Genomic DNA, 21,107 nt, shown 5'->3' on the forward strand with positions numbered 1-21,107 from the left:
AAGGACAACCACAAATTAATCATTTTAAGATTGGCCTGAGGGTGGATTAAGCTCAGGCCATTTCCTCTTTCCTCCTGCAGCCTGGCTGTAAGCAGCAGTGTTGGAAGGCACATTTCATGTATCTGAGAAGTGGATCTAAAGAGTAATTTTGTAGCACTCATAAAAGACAACTAAGAGCATAAGCACACAAATATTAACTCATGAGGTCTCACTGATTCATGGGATGAACCTACACAGCTCTCCAGGGCCAATATGCTTAAGTCATGGGAGGGATTTTTCCAGATGCCAAAAGGATTAGGACGCTCCATTTTCATTAATAACCAGGCATTGAGTAAGGACCCACAATGTCTTTCAAAATTCTTCTCCATGTGTTTGTTTCAGCATGAAATCATATGGTGGGCTGCATCCTCCAGTGGGTGCATATCTGTTTGTTTCTTTCAAAAAGCTTGACTGCTTCCAAGAGCAGGAATAAACTCTTAGAAATAGCTAATCAGTGTTTTCAGATCATAACCAATACAGCATTACGGGTTTTTATTTCCTGTTCTGTGTTGATTTTTAATTAACGTTGACATTTATATATAAAATACTTGGTTTTCAAAAGGCCAACTGGAAACCCTCTTGTGGATTACCTCATCCAAGCACAGATTTTTTGGTGTGCATATTTGTAATTGTTTGAAGGTTTTCCAAGCATATCTTAAAGTCACACCACACTTTTCAAACACACTTTTAAGGACATTATAAGCATATGAAACTTCAAAGAAAAAAAATTAATTTTACACAGCAACGGTGCTTAGAGTTTGTGAAGGACACTGGACATGGAAAGAATATTTAGGCCCACATCCTGTGAAGGCTGACACACAAATTTAGGGATATAGCTGCAGTCCATGGATTTGGAGATGGGCATGGACAGTATTTATGTTTTTGTGAGATTGCTCTTGCCTGCTTCAAAATCAGTGGCACTTTATGGTTTTGAGTTTGGCTTTTCTATAAAAAAGGAAGAATTTCTAATGGTCTTAAAGCATCAATCCTTCCCTGAGAGTTGACACAAAAAGAATAACATTAAACAGAAATTAGGAGACTGAGCCTGCTCCCAAAGAAACCAAGGTCAGGAATGGTCGCATTTCAATGGAACAAAGTCTAGCGGTAAAATTTCTGCCTTCCTCTTAAATATTAGTCTTCCTTTGCTTCTCTCCTCATGTGTCTGCCACAGCAGCTGTGATCTGCTGCCAAGATTTGCTCTACTATACCTGTAATTTATGACCCTGTCATGCAGTTTATTCATACAGACTTTCTCAGTGGCAAGGCTGAGGATACCAAGGTATCTAAACGCTGCTCACAGGGGTGCAGGGAGCGCGCTCTGCATAGACAAAGCACACGCCTGCCTTTATTCAGGTGACAGCTGAGGAAAATCAAATGGTGGAATAACTGCAGCAGGTAAAACTGCACACTTTAATTGGACTTTGCAGGGTCAGAGTGTGAGCCTTTCAGCTGCAAACCCTCACAGATCTTGTCTTGGTTTGAAGGACAGGTGTCTGCCAATAAATGCAGGAGCTGTTCTTTGAAATGGAGAGTGTAAACCCCTCCCTCCAAATTATTATAATTTTGAAATCAAGGGGCTCTTAGACAAGGATATGGGAATTAGGAATAACAGTTCTTTACTAGGAAAATTAAAATAGAAATACAGTATTACAAAGAACAATCCCCAAACACTGCCAGAGTCAGAATCCAAGCTGACACCTGTCAGTCAGTCAGGGTGTTGGCAGCAGCCCCATTCAATGGTGGCTGCATCCTCCTGCAGTGGCAGATGTGGTTCAGCTGGAGCAGTGCTCCTGTAGAAGGTGCAGTTTCCTCTGAAGGTCCAGGGATGATGTGGAAAGGTCTGGTTTTCCTCTGGAATCCAGTGAAAAGAAGCAAAAACAACTCTGACTTTTCTGTGATCCTTAGTATTCTGTTGTCTTCAAGATTTCTTTCTCATGTGCAGATGCTCCATCTCCTATAAAAACTCCTATCAAAGGTATGTGTCTCTCTTCCTCACTTTGTCTTCCCTACAAGAAATGTCTCAGGATATTTTATTTAATAGAGGAAAAATAATAATTTTTAAAATTTATATTTCAGGAAATTTTTTTCTGAAGAAACAAGACTCTACAGTCCCTTACAGCCTTCCATTTCTATGTCCCTGCATACCACTGAAACAAAATTTGAAGAAAGGGAGAAAGAAGAAGTCTGCCAGAAGATAAATTCTTTGTGTAGCACTAAGTTTCAATACTACACATGAGATTTTTGACTGTAAATTAATTGAAGAGACATTCTGTCAAAACTTTCCCTTCATTTTATGAGCATGTAATCTTCACTTTATACTAATACACTCTATGGAAAATATGAATGTTGTTCCTGGAAAGTGAGCTACGACCCCTTTCCACATTGTATATAAATCTGGAGACTATAATCAGCTGCAGAAGCAATGTATATCTCCAGACTCTGAAGCTTCTACCTTCCCCTATAAATCTTTCAGATGTGGAATGGACAGCAAGTGGGTTTACACTAATCCTGCCAGATTAATACCCCAGTCTGATGATATGTATTTAGGTAATGTTTACTTCAATTTCTGCATGACCTGGCTAAGCAAAAATGTGCCTCCAATAAATATAGCTGGCTTGGGACATATTCAATCAGTACAAACACCAGATGCATCATCAAGAGCTTTGGGATATTTGTTTTTAGCATATGACCACAAGATATGATGCATCTTTTGAACACTTCCTACTTCACTTAAGAGTGATGTTCAGCTTTTTTGGTGTTGCCAGAAGCTATCCTGGACATAAAGAAAAACGTTCCTCTTCAGCCAATGTCAAACTATTCAGGCTTTTTCTTTTATTTCCTTTAAAACAGCTTTTTTCCCCCCTCTGTTTCCATATCTGTGGAAATGATAATCATTACTTTAGATCATCCTGCTAACAGGCTAAAATTCTGCTCCTTTTAAGAAAAAATGTGAAATTTTTTGCTTAGTTCAAGGGGCTGGACTGCAACCACCTTATTGTAAAGTAAGAGATTTAGTTTTCTACCCATTACATGCCTAAGTACCTGCCTGGCCACTGCTCCCATGTGATTACAGGAAAATTGTAGCCAAGAAAGTGTAGGCCAAACTGTGAAACCATCCGTCTGCCCAGAAATCAAAAGTGCTGGCTAGTCTTGAGAGGAGAATTCTGCAGGAGAAGAGATGTGTCTGAATCACCAGCTTGCCTGCAAAACACTTTGAAGCTTTAAATCAGTGTGTAAGCATTTGGAAGTAGTGTAACAGATTCCTGGAATATGGGCATGGCTCCTTGTTCCAGGCAAACTGACTTGTTTTCACTCGTGATGTCCCAGTGGAAAACCTCTTGCAGCATCTCTAGCTAAGCCAATCTCACACACGTCATGGCTGAATCCCATCAGTGATAAAGATCCCATTTCCACACAAACTCCTTTGGTGTAGCTGTATCAGGGTAGATGGCAGAAAGAATTAAGTAAAATGGCCCATGAAAACCATTTATGTTTATTGTTACTACTGTAATTCATCTCAAGAGTGAGGACACTGCAAACTCTACAAATGCTGTCAGAAAGGTAAATGAAGTGAGTGGCAGCTGTTGGAAACCTCCAAATCTGCATGATTTCATGGATAGGTAGCTCACTACAGACTGAAAACACGAGCTCTAAATCAGCCCAAGATGTAAGAAACCCCAAAACCAGAACAAGGACCAGAACTGAAAAACATATGCAGGCTATTATCAGTTTTGACTGCCAGAAAAAAAAAAAGTGTAACCCACTATAATCACCAGTTAAAAAAAAAAATAAGGAATTCAAAGGATTAATGACAGAGCAGAAATAGTTTCTGAGTCAGTATAGGAAGTCTTTTGCCATGAGGCCCAGCTTTCAACCAAAATGAATCCAAGCACAACTAGAAGGTAACACAAAGCCACCTCAGAAACAGGCAATGAGACATTAGGACAAAGACAGCTCCATTTGCCAGCCTGACTCTCATTAGAGGTTTCCAATGGAAGTGATGGGAGGAAAAAAATAATTTCAACACTAATACTTGTAAAGTATCAAAATTGTCTCTTGGCAAAGCTCCCCAGAGAGGAATCATACCTGTTAAAAAGCCCTGGCTTCAGACTTATTATGAGTTGACAGATTGACACAGAATGAAACTCCATCCTGCTTTATTACAATTTCTTGCTAGAAGCTCAGCCTCCACACAGGGTTTGAATAAGTCAGAAACAGCCCTTCTGCCTTATTCAGGGCCTCTCTCTGGGCTGGATTCCCATCCACAGAAGAGAAAGAGTTGTGAGAGTCCCACAGGAGAAGTGACACTATTGCTGGGCCATAGAAACAGCCAAGTGAAAATAAATACAGCAGAAACCAAGGAACATCTTGCTGGCCTAGACTACCGGAAGGCAGAGGGTGGAAAAGCAAGAAGAAGAAAGTGAGAATGAAGACAGGGAGAAGACTCAAGTTCTACCCCAGAAGCTGTAAAGTATAGGAGGTCAATGAGAACTTCTGGGCAGGGCTGAAAAACAAGTGAAAGTGAGAGCTTCTCTCATCTCTGAGAATGCAGCCAAAAAATCAGATTACTTACAGTAAAAGAAGAAGGAAACATGAAAAAAGAAAACCCTCTCAAAACTGGCAGCAAAGAACTATCCACACTCCTTGGCTCCATGTCATGCTGGGTGGAAGGGGTAAGAAAGACACAAACTGCAGCCTGGAGCCAAAACATTTCCCTTCTGGATGCTCCTGGCTCAGTTCAGCCCTTTGTGACTCTCAATTTCAACCCCTTATGCACTCCCCTATAATCATCAGAATATGTGGCTGTTTGCTTGCTCAGTGTATTCAACTTCCTCACAGCAAGCCAAGCTCAACCCAGCACTAGCATTTATTTCTGGATTAACCAGGCCTGCCTAAAACCAAACAAGACTCAGTGTGGTTTGCCATATTCACTGGGAGAGAATAAAAGGAATTGCACTCAAACACCAGGGTTTGTGGCCAAGTTCACCTCGTGCTGCTGGTGGTGATATCACTGTTATTTCACTTCACTTTAGTACTTTCAAAAGTGCTGTGGAAAAAGGGAGGGTTTCAGCTCTGTTTCTGGGCTTTGAGGGAGATGCAAGTGATCCCAACAAAAGGGACATAATTGACTGTTGCCCTTTCATTAACATAATAAACCCCTTTATTAGTCAAAAGTGAAATTATTGTTAGAAACCCATAATGACTAAATAAAAAACAGCCCACAGAATGTGAGCAGGGCAGATATCAACTGGGGGATGGAACAGCTCTTGAGACAAAATAGTTCCAACTCTGCCTAAAATAACATTTTCCAAGAGCTAGCCCCAGTGTGCTTGGTATGGGACACCAAGGAGGTCCCACAGTCCCCATCAGCAGTGCCTGTGACACACCCTGAGTCAGAGTTCCAGAGCTGGCCTGAGAGTTCCCAGAAGTGCTGCAGAGCTCCCTGTAGGGGCATCAGGATGGGGATTCAGGGCAACACGGGCTGGATTCAAGCATCTGTGAAAGTTTCTGCCAAACATCTCAAAATGTGATGGAGAACAAGTTTTCAGCCCTTTGATGCTGCTGCTGCCCATCCAGAAGCTTCAATGGGAATGAGGGACTGTCCCATGTCACTTGCCTGCCAATTCCCATTGTTGTGGGTCTAATGAGAGTTCTCATTTTTGTTGATGTTTTGGTGACAGGAAGCATGTCAGGGTCTCAGTTTCTTAAATCACTAGTATGTGATGTAAACACCTCATTGAAAGTCAGGAGAACAAACAAACAACCTGAAAGCTCTGGAAGAACTCCTCTAACAGGGAAAGAATGGAAATCTCTTCCCCCTTGCCCTCCAAAGCTGCTCCCCTGACTTTGCAGGGAATGGCTCACAAGGGTTAAACACACTGCAGACTCTAATGCAAAATAAGAGCTGTGGCTGCAAACTTCTCATCACTGGCAAACTACAACAATTTGGGTAGACCAAGCTAAATATCCTAATCCACGGACAGCCAGAGAAAGGAAATGCATTTTTCTGTGCTCATGACACCGAACAACTCATTGGGAAGGAGGGAGAAGAGAAGGAATTTCCACAGAGAGTGCCAAAGATGCAATTAATGTCCTGTCAGGGAGCATTTATTCCCGATGAAATTCATTCCTGTGCTGAGAGCTGCCATAAAATTGTCTCCCTGAAGTTGCAGCTAAGGGGCAGAAGGACTGGATTTCATTTCCAGAGCCATGTTCCGGATTCCTGGACGAGACACTCCGCAGTGAATGAAGCACTGTGCAGTAGAGCCTCAGCAGCCTTGAAGTGAATTTTGCTGTGACCTAACAGAAACCACAGACTCGAAATTGTGATGATTCAGAAATTTTCAGCTCGCAACAGGGGCTCTTGCAAAATATTTGGGAACTGCAGGAAGTGTTTAATGGTCTCCCTATGTCAAGGAGAGGAATCCTGACCTTTTCTCTTAATGATTCTTTTTCCTCATAAGCAATAATTTTAGAAGGAGATAATTAAGCTCGAGTGGCCTTTTTTTCTAAGGTTGCTTATAGAATAGTGAGTGCCTTGGATTGGTCCTTTGTGTACTGATTCATCCTCTCTTTGCTGTTGAAACTTGCTGAAGAATAGCTACAAAGACTGACCATGCCCCCTGTCACACATGTGGCTCCCAACAAGTGTGTGCAGTAAAGGTTTATCTGCAGAGCAATACAATGGAGCAACAAAAGTCAGGAGAACCTTATAAGGGTATGTGCTCTTCCTAGCCAAGAGTGAAAAAGGTAGGGTTTCAGTAGGAAAAAAAAAATTGAATAGACCAAGAACATGAATCAGAATACCAATGGCTAAAGCAGAGGTTTGGGACATTCCTAATCCTTATTTGGATGCAGAACCCATGAACGGGTAGTTTATAAATTTAAACTGATGTCATCTGAAGGAAGACTTCAGGTGAATCTTCCTTTCATTTCCTGTTAGCTTGAGGGACAAACTGACAGAGGGGCAGGCAAAGGAGTTACATCCATTTCCTGAAATAAATAAGAGACATCTCACAAAGTTTAACAGCATGCAATATAATAATTACTACATGTTTGTGTCCTAATTACTGTCAGAGATTCCTTTAAATAAGAAACCAGGCTGTTGCAAGTCATCTTGAAATACTACTCATAAGACTATTTCTGCCAACTTGTAAATGATGGCTATGCAAGAAACTAATTTGAACATCACTGGAAATTATAATTTTGTTTTTTGTGCTCCTAGTAATGTTTTCTCAAAGAAGGATCTTACATTGGTCGCTGTATTTGTGTAACTAATTCTGTGGAAAGCATTAGACACAGTCACACGCTTGCTGACATTGTCATTTCTCATTCAAATTTCAGACAATACAATTTCCAGTTTGTGTAAGTACTTATACTGCCCTTAAAGACCAAAGTGCAGGGCAAAATTATGTGAGCTGGACTTTAAATAGACAGAAATGAGGTCAATGTCAGTAACTTAACCTTCATGGCAACTATACCTGATACATGAACCTTTTATGTGCCTCTTGCAAATAATTGCTAAAAGCAGATTATTTCTTATTCATGTTTGCTTATTCCACTACATCCTGTTCCTTAGATACTTAGCTCTTCCATTTAAGCAGGTTTCCCTGAGCAAATTTTACATATCATAACCCTGCTGAGACTTCTCATAACCCTTTCCTCTTCCATACCAATTGAGCTTAATTAGCAGCTTGTATCAGCAGCAGGGTCTGTTCAACATTCATTGGCTCTATACTCAGTAACTGGAAAAATGACCTCAAATTGCCTCCTCATTGCATGTATGTGTTTCCTAGGCTGGAAACTCCTCTTTTCCACTGATCTCCACTCAGTAATTGCTCCTTTGGAGCAGGCTAGGCAAAGTTCATCCAACGCTCAAACAGCAACATTTTCTGATGATGTGCTTTTCACCTGGCTTTTATCAAAGAATTCCAGACATGAGGTGGAATGTGAGATGGAATTTGAGGATGACACATCATATCTTATGTCTTGGAAAAGCAGGAACAGGTTCTGAAAGCAGGTTCTCATTTCAAGAAACTGGATATTTACTGGCTTATGATGCTGTGTCTCACTTCAAAAGCTAATATTCTCCCTTGCTGTAGCCACCTTAGTTCTGTGAATATTATGAGAGATGTGTGTCTGATGACTCAAAAAAAACCCCAGATAAATTTATAAAAAGGCAGTGCATGGGATCTAAAAATAAAAATTAGGAAAGGTGGGAATTAGCTCACCACAGCTCACCTCAATTGCCGGGTCAGGTTTCAATTTCCAGTAAGTTTTCATCAGAGTAGCCTGTGTAAATGTAACTGTGGACAATTCTCATCCAGGGGAAATTTCCTTGAAAACAGATACCTGACATCACAGCTACGTGTTTTCCTGGAACTGAGCACGCTCTGGATCAGCACTGTACTGACACAATCTTCATCCCAAGCGTGGTATCTCTCAGTAAAGAGAACGCAGTGGGCTTGCAGAAGTGGAACCAGAGCATGGTGCTCAGCACGCATGGAGAACTTTTAGAGAGGTGTGGATGTTCACTTTAAGGATGTCTGGAAACACTGTAGGTTACTTCACACCCAGGTTTGTGTGAAGGGTTGATTTTATACATCAGGATCTGCAGCAGACTGTTTAGATTAACAATCCCTCCGCCAAGACAAAATATGTGTGAGAAGCATGAAAATAGTTCAACACAACCTTCCTGTATGATCTGAGCTTGGGTGCTGGTACCAGAATGGGGCATGCACTGAGTTTTGTTCTGGAAGCCTGAGAGCCACACTTACTGTGCACATTCTCTGCTTGGCAGTATTCCTTCAAACTAGGGAAAAGAAACTCTCCCAGAGTAGCAGAGATACCCATGGGAAGAAGACAGATGGAAGAGGTTTTCAAAATTTTTGTACAGCAGGGTTACATTAGTGAATCACACCGAAGAACCCTTCTACTTAATAAAGGTTCAACACCTAGTATTTCTTTTTTTCACTTTTCTTTTGTTCTCAGAGTTGACTTTGGACAGCAAGAAATAAAGTCAAAGAAAGAGGGTGTTAAATTTATTTTGAATGGAATGCAATGACACCGACTTTTCCAAGTGAGGTGTGAAAGCTGTTAACCAGCAGTAGATAAAACATCACTCAGGGTTTTATTTCCAACCCGTATGGTTACGCCTCACCTCTGCCCTGTGCAGAACATTACTCCTCCTGAACGGAGCGGTATCCGCTTACAGGCAGCGCTGCTCCAAGAAAAAAAAAAGAAAAAAAAAAAAAAAAAAAAAAAAAAAGAAAAAAGAAAAAAAGAAAAGTTTGCCTCTCCCCTCAAAAAAAGCCATTTTGTTCAGCCAGATGTTGTACAAAATGGCACGGCCGCTGTGCCGAAGGGGGGCCGGAGGGCGGCGGCGGCCCCCGCCCGGCCCCCGGCGGCGGCGAGGCCAATGGGCGCTGGGGCGGCGGCGGCCGCCTCCCCCCGCCCAGCCCGCGCTATATAGCGCGGGGAGCGGCGCCGGGCCGTCCGACGGGCTGTCCGTGCCGAGCCGAGCCGAGCCGTGCCCAGCCGTGCCAGGATGCCGGGCCGCAGCGTGTGGCGGCTGGCGCTGCTCGCCCTCTGCCTGGGGGCGGCGGCGGCGGGGGGACAGCGCCGCGGGGCCGGCGGCAAGAGCCGGCGGCAGGCGCAGATCCAGACCACCTCGCTGCCGCAGGGCAGCGCCGCGCAGGGAAAGCGTGAGTACCGCGGGCTGGGCGCCGGGCTGGGCTCCGTGTGACCCCCGAGCCGCCCCTCGGCTGTGCCCCTTCCCTCCCAGCTGCCCAGCTTCGCGTTCTCTTCCCCTTCTGCATCCTCTCCTCTCCCCCCAGAGACCTGCTATGACAATGGACGGTACTACCAGATAAACCAGCAGTGGGAGCGCACTTACCTGGGCAACACTCTGGTCTGTACCTGCTACGGTGGGAGCCGAGGGTTCAACTGCGAGAGCAAGCCCGAACGTAAGTTGGTGGTCCCTTTTGTCTGCGTCGAGACCCCAGCGCGGCTTTTGGTGCCGAGTAAGCCAAGCCTTGTGCGAGTTAGGGCTGGCAGCCCAGGTTTTCCGCTGGAGTTTGGTGCTTAGGGTCAGTAATGGGATCTACATTCAATTACACTGAAGATCTGGCTTGGGATTTTAAGAAATGCTTTTCATTAGTGATGGGCCTGCCACCAGAACCCTGAGCCAAACATCACTCATCTCTCTGGAGAATTGGATCTAAACATTAATTTTGGAGCCAGCCTCTTCTTTATAATGAACTGAACTGACTCCTGGACTCGCACGGGGAAGTTCAAATCTGGAGTCACTTTGCAGCTCTGGCTCTGCTCTGTTTGATTGCTTCACCCCAACTTTTCATAGCTGTGCAGTGTCGTCAGCTTGTTTAAAAATATTTCAACTTACAACTTTGCACAGCCTCCCGGCCGTGCTGTGAGCTTTCTATAATTGAGTGTAAAATGAGATTGTTTAGTCTGTGCAGAAAAAGCTTAGGGAACAGAAAGAAGTTTAAATGCAAGGTCTGCTGGAGGATGCACTCTCCAGGACTTGATATAGTTCAGTTTATCAGATGCACTCTATCTGTATTTATTGGTCTGAAGTCACTGGTTTGCCATAATTCCTTTATGTTGCTCTGGAGATAGAAGAGATGAAAAACTGGTTCTTGGCTGACAGTGCTCATGTAGGACAGCTGTGAGCATCTCAGCCATCTGTTCTGCAAGGTTTGTGCTGCCTGCCTCATGGCTGGAGTATTTTAAAGAGTACTCAGTCCCCTTACTCCATAAAAAAGAGGGTTCAATCTACTTTTCCTTCCCTTGCAGAGATTGCCAGGTTTTACAGTTTTGAAAGTCCAGTGGGAAGTTTTCCTTGTGACACAGTGAACTTTATCTGCCCAGAAGTGAGGAAAGTTGTTCTGCCTCACATCTTGAGTGTGGTGGCAGCACTGATGTTCTGTAATCACTAACCTATGCATGACTGTGAGCAATACACAAGTAGTGAACTTTGCTGTTGACTTTGGTGGGACTGCTGCAGAATTTGGGGTTAATCTACTCAATTTTTGCTAAGTCAGAGCAAGGAGGATTAGCATGACAAGGCACACAGTTTCCAGGGGTTGTTTGCTCCCTCCCCTCTTCAAACAGCTGGGATTGATGCTTTCAATCATGCCTGCCATGTGCAACTTTTGGTTCCCTGAGGGAGGGAAGAAGAGGTTATTGAGCATCATGGGGGCTTTGAGGGGGTAAAATTTCACCCAACTTCCTCTGCTGTTTTGTCCCATGAGGAAAGAGGCATCTGATAGGCATTTTTCCCCAGGAAAAAAAGGAGTGCCTGTGTTAAGAAGCAAGGAATGCGTTTCTGTTGACTGAACATCTTACTGGTGTGATTACATGAAGGTGATAATTTAAATTTTTATTTCTCCCTCGTAGCTGAAGAGACCTGCTTTGACAAATACACTGGATCCACGTACCGAGTTGGGGAGACCTATGAGCGCCCCAAGGACTCCATGATCTGGGACTGTACTTGCATTGGAGCTGGACGTGGGAGAATCAGCTGCACCATTGCCAGTATGTAACTGAGAGCCTATTCCTAGAGCTATTGTTCCTTACTGTCATATTTTCCAGAGCAATTTACACAATATTCCCACTGCATGTTAGCTACAGTTGCATGGGGTTTAATCCAAAGCTCGGTAAAACTTTGAAATTAAAAGTCCTTGCCCCATCTACCTACATTTAAACAACCAAACTCCTCTTTTATTTAAGAGATCAAGTGCTATGTGGGAAAGCATAGGCCAAAAGTTACTGTTAATGTCCAGCCATGCAGGCTAGTAATTTATTATGTAGCAGTGTGTTACATCTTCACAGGTGCAATTATAAAAGTAATTTTTTGACTGGGGAAAAAAGTCTGCTCTGTGGCTGGTGGATTAAAATAACACCATCAGCATTAATAGGACTACTCAGAATAAATGATAATAAATGAATGCCACCTGAGAGACAGTCCTTCATCCTTCAAAAATGTCACTGAACACTTGTCTGTAAGGGAACTGGTATTTGATATCCAGACAGCAGCTTAACATGTTTCTGCAGCTCCTTTTTCACTAGCCTGACCAATACTTTCCTCTTACTCTTCCCTCTCTTCCCTTGGTCCTTTTTCCCCAGCTCCCCTTTCACATATCTGTCTGGAAATCCTTTCCTTATTGAGTCACTGAATTGTTCACAATTTCCCTTTAGTTCATAATTGGACTTTCTGTGAGTACAGAGGGAAGATTGCTGTGTGTCAGGATTTTTGGACTGAGATTTCAAAGTCTCTGAGGTACCTTTTGAGAAAAGTCTTGCTGTTAAAAGTATCGAGTTTCTTGTTTAAGAGACACATACGGATCCTAGTGGTGTTGCCACAGAGGATTCGGAAACCAGCCATCATTGTAACATGGGAAAAAAATAATGCATTAAATCTAACAAGTGTAGCTGGAGCCCTTCTGAATTTAATGGCATTTTATTGGGCAGGGATGATAAGTGTTGTAAGAAAAAGAGTCAGTAAGGAAATTGCGAGTGTAAGAGCAGCCTTGTTTCCTCATCATCAGCCTGGTTTAGAGCTCACTGGAGAGCCTCACTGACTGCAACTGGCTTTGAATCAATCTTCAGAGCTCCCAGCTTCCCTACTTTCATAAATGAGCCCACAAAACGTTTTACTGGCTCTTAATAAATGCTGGGATGTGGGTGTTTTTTTTCTTTCTTTTTATTTTCTTGGATTCTTCCAAAGAAACAAACCCTCTGCTTGCAGCTGCCCTGCAGCGTGCTGCCCTCCCTCAGCCTGGGCCGCCTCAGAGCTGTGGGGCACTGATGGTCCAGGGCAGGCTTTTCAAACACCAAAACAGGTGTGGTTTCCCACTGAGCTGTCACACCAAGCACCTCCTTATCCTCCATGTGCTGTCCTGGCCACTGTGTCCCTCATGAATGGCTGCAGAGAAGCCCAAAAGTGGCGTTGCCTCAAGGAAGATGGAGGCGAACCCTCTCTCACCAGCCCTCAGCCTGAGAGCAGGGTATGAGGGAGAAACAGTTCCTCATGGCTCCCTGCCATTCCCTTTTCACCAGCCAGGCTTTGGCTGTGGTTTGGAACATGAAATTAGCTGAGGGAAGAGGACAGGGCCTTGGAAGTACAGAAAATGCCCAACAGAAAAGGGCAAAGCTGTGAGGTTCTCAGACCTGCAGTGCTCTAGGCACCAACTCCAGAGCTCTTAGGCTCCTACTACATTGGGTTATTTTAAATAAGCAAAGCAGCTAATAGTTAAAAAGGTTATTTTTTACAAAGCATGTCTTATTACAAAGCACATCAGTCTCAAAAGGCAAGCAGACAGCAATGGCAAATGCAGTGGCAACAAGCGAATGGCTAAAAGCAAGTGGCTGGAAGCACCAACACTCTCCAATACAGACTCTTACATAGGATTTTTCCAACAAGCTAATATGCAACTTTAGACTACCACTCCTTAACCTATTAGAATTCTAGTTTCTTAGCATGCTAGGTTATGTATAAACTACTCATACAATCTATCTTGTTCTATCTAAAACATGTAAGCAATATTCTTACTATAACTCTATTATGTTTAAGTCCTGTCTACAACTGTGGGCCTGGAGTCTCTACTGAAGATACCAGTATGTTTCCACCTTCAGTAGAACTCGCTCTGCTACTCTGGCATTTGAAGCCTTTCACTTACTAAATGCATTAGAACTCACCCTAAAACTTACTAACTTACTTAAATGTCTACTTTGTGTGCGAGTGGTTTAATGTACTTCAGTCCATCCAAAGGCTTTAATTCAATGCCTGCACTCTGATTTCTCTCTGAAGAATTTAGAGAGACCCCTGGCTCATGACTCCAACACAAAGCATTGGGAGCCATTTTGCGGGCTGATGTCCCCCCCTCATTCTCCTCAATGTCCCTCCTCCTCCTTGCTGCCCCTCACCCCAGATCACCCACGGCCACATGGCCCTTACCTTGTCCCCACCACGCTGTCCTGCTGCGTCCCTCACCTGGGCTCCGGTCTCTCACCGCAGATCGCTGCCATGAGGGTGGCCAGTCCTACAAGATCGGCGACACGTGGCGCCGGCCGCACGAGACGGGCGGGTACATGCTGGAGTGCGTGTGCCTGGGCAATGGCAAGGGCGAGTGGACCTGCAAGCCTGTGGGTGAGTGGCTGCTCCTTCCTCCTCCTTCCTGTGGGCCCTGTCTGCTTTGTCTGCCCTGCCTGGGTGGGCTCTGATGCGCTTTCCCCTCACAGCCGAGCGATGCTACGACAACACGGCCGGCACCTCCTACGTGGTGGGAGAGACCTGGGAGAAGCCGTACCAGGGCTGGATGATGGTGGACTGCACCTGCCTGGGTGAGGGCAGCGGCCGCATCACCTGCACCTCCAGAAGTAAGTACCAGCAGCTGCTCTGCTTTATCTATCTTTTTTATTTTGTTTATTTCTTCATCCTCCTGCCCGCTGTGATAACAGTAGTTTGTGAGGGCTGGCCATCCCCTGAGAAATGGCGGGAAGCGGAAGAGGGGAGTGAGGCCTGTGTGGTGCCCTAGCCACCATCTAGGAACACTCCCCAGAACTGGACATAATCAGCTGGATTACTGGGGGATTTAATCTCACAGGGAGAGAAAGGTTTAAGGAGTCTGTATGTCAGCTGAGCCACAGCCAGGCATCTCCCAGAAGTCAGGGAAGTCGCTTGGCCCGTGAAATGGCAAAGGGTTTAGTCCAGGATGTCCATTTCTGTGCTTTCAGGGAGCCTTCTGAGGGACAATCGAGTGGTTTTTAAGTTAAATACCCTTTCCAACAGCAGGATCTGCAAGATTAAAATATTTCCTTACCTCTTTCTCTCTATTACTGTTTAATTCATGTGTTAGCTGAACCAGGGTTTGTTCTGCCTGCTCTACCATCCCACTTTCCCACCCCATTTCTCACTCCAGCAGCACAGGTGATTTTTTCAAAAGGTTTTTGCATCACTGAGGCACATTACCGTAAATACTCCATTTTATTTGTGTTTGCAGAGCAAACAGGACTTTTAGAACCCAAAATCTTGCTTGTTTATTGATCTTCTGTTGCAGTCCTGTTAGCTCCACCACAGTGCTTACTTCTGTCTCAGCTTTACACCAGTTGCCTCAAGAAAATTTAACTTTGTACCTTACACCTTGGTTATGCAAGGTTTGAGAAACTCTTCTGAGGCCTTTCAATTGCCTCATATTCAGTTGCCTTGGGGCACACAAGTAATGGATTTTTGCTGATATAAACAGCAGACCTGTAAAAAATAAGACACTAAGGAGGGTTGAGATTAAAATGTAAAATCTGGAGAGACCTGGTCAAGAAATCAGATATAAAAATCAACCCAGCCTTGACAATATTAAGTCTGTTAAAGACATATGGGAAAAAATCATTAGCTGTCAAATGGGAATGAATAAAACAGAATGTGTTGTTTTTGAATTTTGGAGGACTTATTATTGCTAATAAAATGTATTTGGCAGTAGCTTTCTTTCCATAACTCTGGTCTGTGCTGTTGTATCATGCAATATAAGGACCTGTTCATTTTTCATTTTGTTTTCCTATTACATTTGAATAGAGAAATTCAAATTTTTGTTTATAAAATAATATCTTTAGTCCACAAAATGGCATTACACTTCAAGTGTGTGCTGCTATTGGAGATCTTTTATGGCCAGCATTTTCCAGAATCACAGCTGCTTGCTTCAATGACATTTCAGCTTTTCATTGAGAAGAGTGTCCATAAGACACGTTTTTTTCCCATTTGCAAAATTGCATGATGAATACCTCACCAATTTACCATACTTCTGGCAAATGCTCAATTTCTGGCCCTTCTAGCAGTGTGAATCAGTAACATGTTTTCTACATTCACATTCTGTCCCATGTGCTCTCTCAGTGACAATCTGGCTTAATGCATATGTCCTTCCACAGTTCTTCATAAATCCACGTTCATTGATCTGTGATTATATTTGAGCCACTGTATCGAGTTTCCCTTGAATAAGAAGGTAAAATGTTGTAATGGAAGAAGAACTAGTTAATCCATGTGGATCTGGCATCCAGACAAAAGTAGTTTGTTGTGCTGTCCTTTGAACCCATTTGCTCAATTCACTGGGGGCTGTGGGTTATTAAAGAGATTTAGGAAGTCTGGTACTCCTGGTATTACTTGAGCAACTTGTATTAACTTCACTGCAGCTTCATGCAGGTGTCTTTTGGAAGAAATGGGATTATGTGTTGCCCTGAAACAGGGCAACAGATGAGAAGAGCCCTGAACTTGAACTGTGCCCTGTATATAGTATGAAATGGCCAAGCTGCAAAGACTCCTGTTTTTTTTTTCTTAAAAGAAAAAAAAAAAGTCATTAAAGCAAGTTTAGCTTTAAAGGTGTGTGCTAGACAAAACTGGTTTAGGATGGCTTTAAAAAAAGTAGTTAATTTTGACAATGGCTGCAAAGTGAAAGCACAGTTCTGGAAATGAATGGAAATCTTCCCTTAGGCTAAAGCACCAGGATTTTGGGATGCTCTCAGTTTAGCAACAGTGAGCTTCAGAGAATAAGGTGGGCATTTAGTCCAGGCTTTAAAGGATGAGCTTGTTTGATAGAACTGGTGGTGGAATGCTGTGAAGTGCCCAGTGCAGGCCCAGCTGAGAGTCACATTCCTCCCACAGATCGCTGCAATGACCACGACACCAAGACTTCCTACAGGATTGGGGACAACTGGAGCAAGAAGGATAACCGTGGGAACTTGCTGCAGTGTGTCTGCACTGGGAATGGCAGAGGAGAGTGGAAATGTGAGAGACACACATCCCTGCACACCACCAGCACTGGTAAGGGGGACATCATGGCATGCAACAAAGGGGAGGAGAGGAGGAATGCCACGTTTTGACAGGTTAGGACTTGAAGTTGGGTTGTTCCATCCTAATTCAAGAATTTCAGTCTTGTCTGGGAAAGATCAGCAAAGAGGGTCAGAGTTCAGAAGATGCTCCCTGTTTGTGTGTGTGGAGATAAGATTAATTGGTACCTTGTTTCCATGCACCAATGGGGCACATGCAGATGGGATTGCCTGCACAATCCCAGGGCAGTAAATCACATCCAGGGCCCTGCATCCACAGGAACTGTCTTTGCCTTGGGAGCATGGCACTCTGAGTTAATGTTTGAACTTTATGTATTCGCCTCAGGGTAGCTTTCTTGAAATGTCCTTTATTTAAACCCCACTGAGACCATCTGGTTTCTTTGACATGATAAATACACCTACTAATGGCTGAGCTTAAAAAACCCAAAAATGTCAAGGAATGTATACAATGCTGTTTAATACATGTACATGAGATAGCTTGTAATTTTGGTATGAAATATTGCCTCGTTTACAGGTAGCATATTTTTTGTGCCTAAGGTTTAAATCCTCAGCTCCTAAATTCTTTTTGTTGTCATTTTAAGGATCTAGGTTTCTTATCAGTGAGTGCAATGTAGAACTTCTGTTTCCCTGCAGTGCCTGCACTAAATTTTCTTGGTAAATGATCTTTAACTCTTTGGTACCATCAGATTGACTTAAAAATCTCAGAAGAACTTCAAAATGTGTAACACTTCAAGAGTGCCAGTATTTTGTTTCCATTATTACTTCCCCTATTTTAGAAGAGCTGAATTTGTGGAGCGTCCTGTGGGAAAAATATAGCAAAAATTTATATGATGTAGACAACAACAAGATTCCTTGTCTCTCAGTATTATTCCAAATGATAATGTGCCAAAAACTGATTCAAAATTTAAAAATATTTTGAGTAAAAGAATACATTTAAAGTATATTTTTCTTGTTTTCCAATGAAAAATTAAAAATTAATCCTTTCTGCCTTATCTCTCTACTTTCTTGGTAACTTTTATTCTCTGGACACTGATCTTGATTTTTCTATTTGATATTTCCTTCAAGTAATTTTATTTTTTTCAAAAAAATTTGTTTTCTAAATGGTTTGTATGGAAAACAGTTTTTCAAGCCACTCCACAGGGTTGGAAACCAGAGGCTGTCATTAGCAGAAGGGGGAAACCATTCTTCTAATTTTGAAATTTGCCAAGTGGAATAATTAAGCCACGTCTCAGGAAGCTTAAAGAGTGTCGTGCCTTCCATCTGATGGAGTGCTTGAGGTTTTTATTATCTCAACATTTAATGGCAGCCTCCTGCTGCTGAGCTTTCACATGTCCCTTGTGTTGTGCTGCAGGCTCTGGCTCCCCCAGCATCACCAACGTGCAGACAGCACTGTACCAGCCCCAGCCCCAGCAGCCCCAGCCCCAGCCCTACGGCCAGTGCATCACGGACAACGGCGTCGTCTACTCCGTGGGCATGCAGTGGCTCAAGACACAGGGCAGCCAGCAAATGCTCTGCACCTGCCTGGGCAACGGAGTCAGCTGCCAGGAGATAGGTATGAGTTGGGGGGTAGTGCTTGCTCACTCCAGTGAGGTCTCCAGGACTGTCCTGTGGCTTAATTTCCGAGTAGAACCCTTAGTGTGTGTGTCAGAAATCTCCTCTGGTGGAGAAGGGTACAAGTGGGGAAGAAATGGTTTGGTTGTTTTAGGGCAGGAACATTTCTCAGTGAGCTATATATAACCTGCTGAGGGGAAACAGAGCCCTTGGGGAGCAGCATTAATAACTTTATTCAAATGGAGCTACAATAATATATGTTTGGAAAAGAATGTAAAAGAATGCCACAGCTGTGGAGCTGTGTGTTGGCCTGGTTCCATGGCAGTCAGTGGGTTCCCAGCAGCCAGTGACTTGGTTGCTGTTTTGGAGCCCTGAGATTTGGGGATTGCTTCCAACTGCAGTCTAATGCTGTGATGTTCTTTTTGAAGCCGTGACCAGAACGTATGGTGGCAATTCTGATGGAGAGCCCTGTGTGCTGCCTTTCACCTATGATGGAAGGACTTTCTATTCCTGCACCACTGAAGGCCGCACAGATGGGCACTTCTGGTGCAGCACCACTTCCAACTTCGAGCAGGACAAGAGATACTCCTTCTGTACCGAGCAGAACGGTGAGTTCCTCTCAGAGGGTCTTCACCTGCATGTGGCCCTGCTGTAGGGATAGAGGGAGGAGCAGAGGTCACAGGAACAGGCTGCCTGGGCAATTCCAGCAGTCTGGAAGGACTCAGGGCAGCAGGGCAGTGAATGGAGGGCTGCCTGATGACAGAGCACTTGAATGCTCTTGGCGTCTTCGGAGGGTGCTGCAGATCACCTTTTGAGTCCTGTTCTCTGTCCTCTGAGCTGACCTTGGAATGGGAGTACCAAAGCTCATGGTGGAGCTTTTGCCCAAAGGATGCTTATCTTTGGCTTTGCTCGGGTGAATTGCTTCAAACAATGCCCATATTAGGCTGCAAAGAGGAGGATATCCATGGAGTACAGTCTGTGCAGTCCTGTCACTCCCTCTATCCTGGCTATCTAGCCAGGCTGCCATATATAGCAGTGATCTTCTTGTGATTTGTGGTCACTGCTCGAGAGCTGGGGCATGACTAAGGCAGCAGCATTCCCTCTTGTCTTTGGATGGTCACTGTTCCCTTCACAGCACAGATCTACCTACCTGTGTGGTTGCACTTTCTGGAATGTCTGTCAGACATCCATGGAGCAGCTTCTTGGGATCTGACCTTGGAAAGAATATTTCATGTTCCCACCTGAAAATGCTGTTTCTTCTACTGCATAGACACTTATTTAAAAATTCAGTTCTACTTTGGTTGGTTTTTTTCCCCCCGTAAAAGTCAAGCCTTTCTCTGCAGGGCATATAATACTTTCTTTTTAAAAAACCACCAAAATGCTGTCCCTATCCATGCACACAGTCATGTTTTAGAGAGGCTGCTTGTTATACACTGTGGATAAGAGAAATGTGATACAGAAAAATCTCAGTAAATGTCTTCTTGTTCTCCAGTATTTGTAAAGCAGAGTTGCTCAAGAGGTGATTAGTTCAGGTAGATTACAGCCCTCTTTCCACTGCTGCTTGCAAAACATGAAGCTTCCAGCCTGCAGTGAGGTTTTGGCTTGTCCTGTTGCACATAACTGAACTGCAACCCTTCCCTGAGGGTGAAGGTTTCCCTCAGAGCTGAAGGGCACCACTGGGAAACAGCTTCAGTGAGATAATACAGGTATGCTGACAGCTGTGAGTTAATTTTGTTCCCTAGGCTTTGGGAGAAGGGATCTACAAAGCTACCTCCAAAACACAGTAAACTTTGGTTTTCCTTGCTTCCTGGGAATTCCCATGGCTGGCTCTGCAGCTCATTCCAGAGCAAAGCTTGAACTGAACTGACCTTGTGCAAAGCTTATGTTTCCATGTCTGAATTAATTAAAGCCAAGGAAAGAGGCCTGTGGATTATATACAGGGCACACATGGGAAAAAGTAGTGCTAGTGGTTTGTTTTCCAAGCTCTTCCATGCATACTAAGAGAGACTGCAGGCTGCATTTACATCTGCTCTTTTCATTTTTTTGTACAGTTTTGGTCCAGACACGTGGTGGTAATTCCAATGGTGCTCTGTGCCACTTCCCCTTCCTGTACAACAACCGCAACTACACCGACTGTACTTCTGAGGGACGGAGGGACAACATGAAGTGGTGTGGGACCACTGAGAACTACGATGCTGACCAGAAGTTTGGGTTCTGCCCCATGGCTGGTAAGGCTGAGAGCCATAAAGGGCTTAGGGAGCACCTCTATGTGGCTCTTTGAGCTGGAAAATGAAGCCCTCTCTGTCCTTGGTCAGATCCTGGTGACTTCCAAAGAGCTGCGTCTCAGCCCAAAGCCCTTTAAGGCAAATCTGAAGTATTGTTCTCTTTCCCTTCTGTTTCCCTTCTGCTTCCCTTCTGCTTCCCTTCTGCTTCCCTTCTGCTTCCCTTCTGCTTCCCTTCTGCTTCCCTTCTGCTTCCCTTCTGCTTCCCTTCTGCTTCCCTTCTGCTTCCCTTCTGCTTCCCTTCTGCTTCCCTTCTGCTTCCCTTCTGCTTCCCTTCTGTCTCTCCACTGACCACCTCTAGCAGAGGTTCAGGCAGTGCCAGGAGAAGGCAATTTTCATTATATCTTTGCTGCAAGCCAGTGGTAGGCATGCTCTTCAGCT

The 21,107-nt window shown here is 44.0% G+C and overlaps 1 protein-coding gene across 5 annotated transcripts in view; it reads left to right on the top strand.

Moving 5' to 3' along the window:
* Positions 1 to 9,522: 9,522 nt before the first annotated feature.
* Positions 9,523 to 21,107, top strand: part of FN1 (fibronectin 1) — a 53,040-nt gene continuing 41,455 nt past the window's right edge. For 3 of the 5 annotated variants that reach the window (XM_079311106.1, XM_079311103.1, XM_079311105.1), the window contains exons 1-9: positions 9,524 to 9,743; positions 9,876 to 10,004; positions 11,458 to 11,595; positions 14,078 to 14,209; positions 14,302 to 14,439; positions 16,709 to 16,867; positions 18,245 to 18,445; positions 18,873 to 19,052; positions 20,496 to 20,672. In XM_079311106.1, the coding sequence (XP_079167232.1) occupies positions 9,587 to 9,743; positions 9,876 to 10,004; positions 11,458 to 11,595; positions 14,078 to 14,209; positions 14,302 to 14,439; positions 16,709 to 16,867; positions 18,245 to 18,445; positions 18,873 to 19,052; positions 20,496 to 20,672 (1,411 nt within the window). In that variant the 5' untranslated portion in view covers positions 9,524 to 9,586. Of the gene's footprint in view, positions 9,744 to 9,875; positions 10,005 to 11,457; positions 11,596 to 14,077; positions 14,210 to 14,301; positions 14,440 to 16,708; positions 16,868 to 18,244; positions 18,446 to 18,872; positions 19,053 to 20,495; positions 20,673 to 21,107 lie in introns of all 5 variants that reach the window. The other 2 variants (XM_079311104.1, XM_079311107.1) reach the window with 2 other exon arrangements.

Source organism: Erithacus rubecula (genome assembly GCF_903797595.1).
Source record: "Erithacus rubecula genome assembly, chromosome: 8".
NCBI classification, from domain to species: Eukaryota; Metazoa; Chordata; class Aves; order Passeriformes; family Muscicapidae; genus Erithacus; species Erithacus rubecula.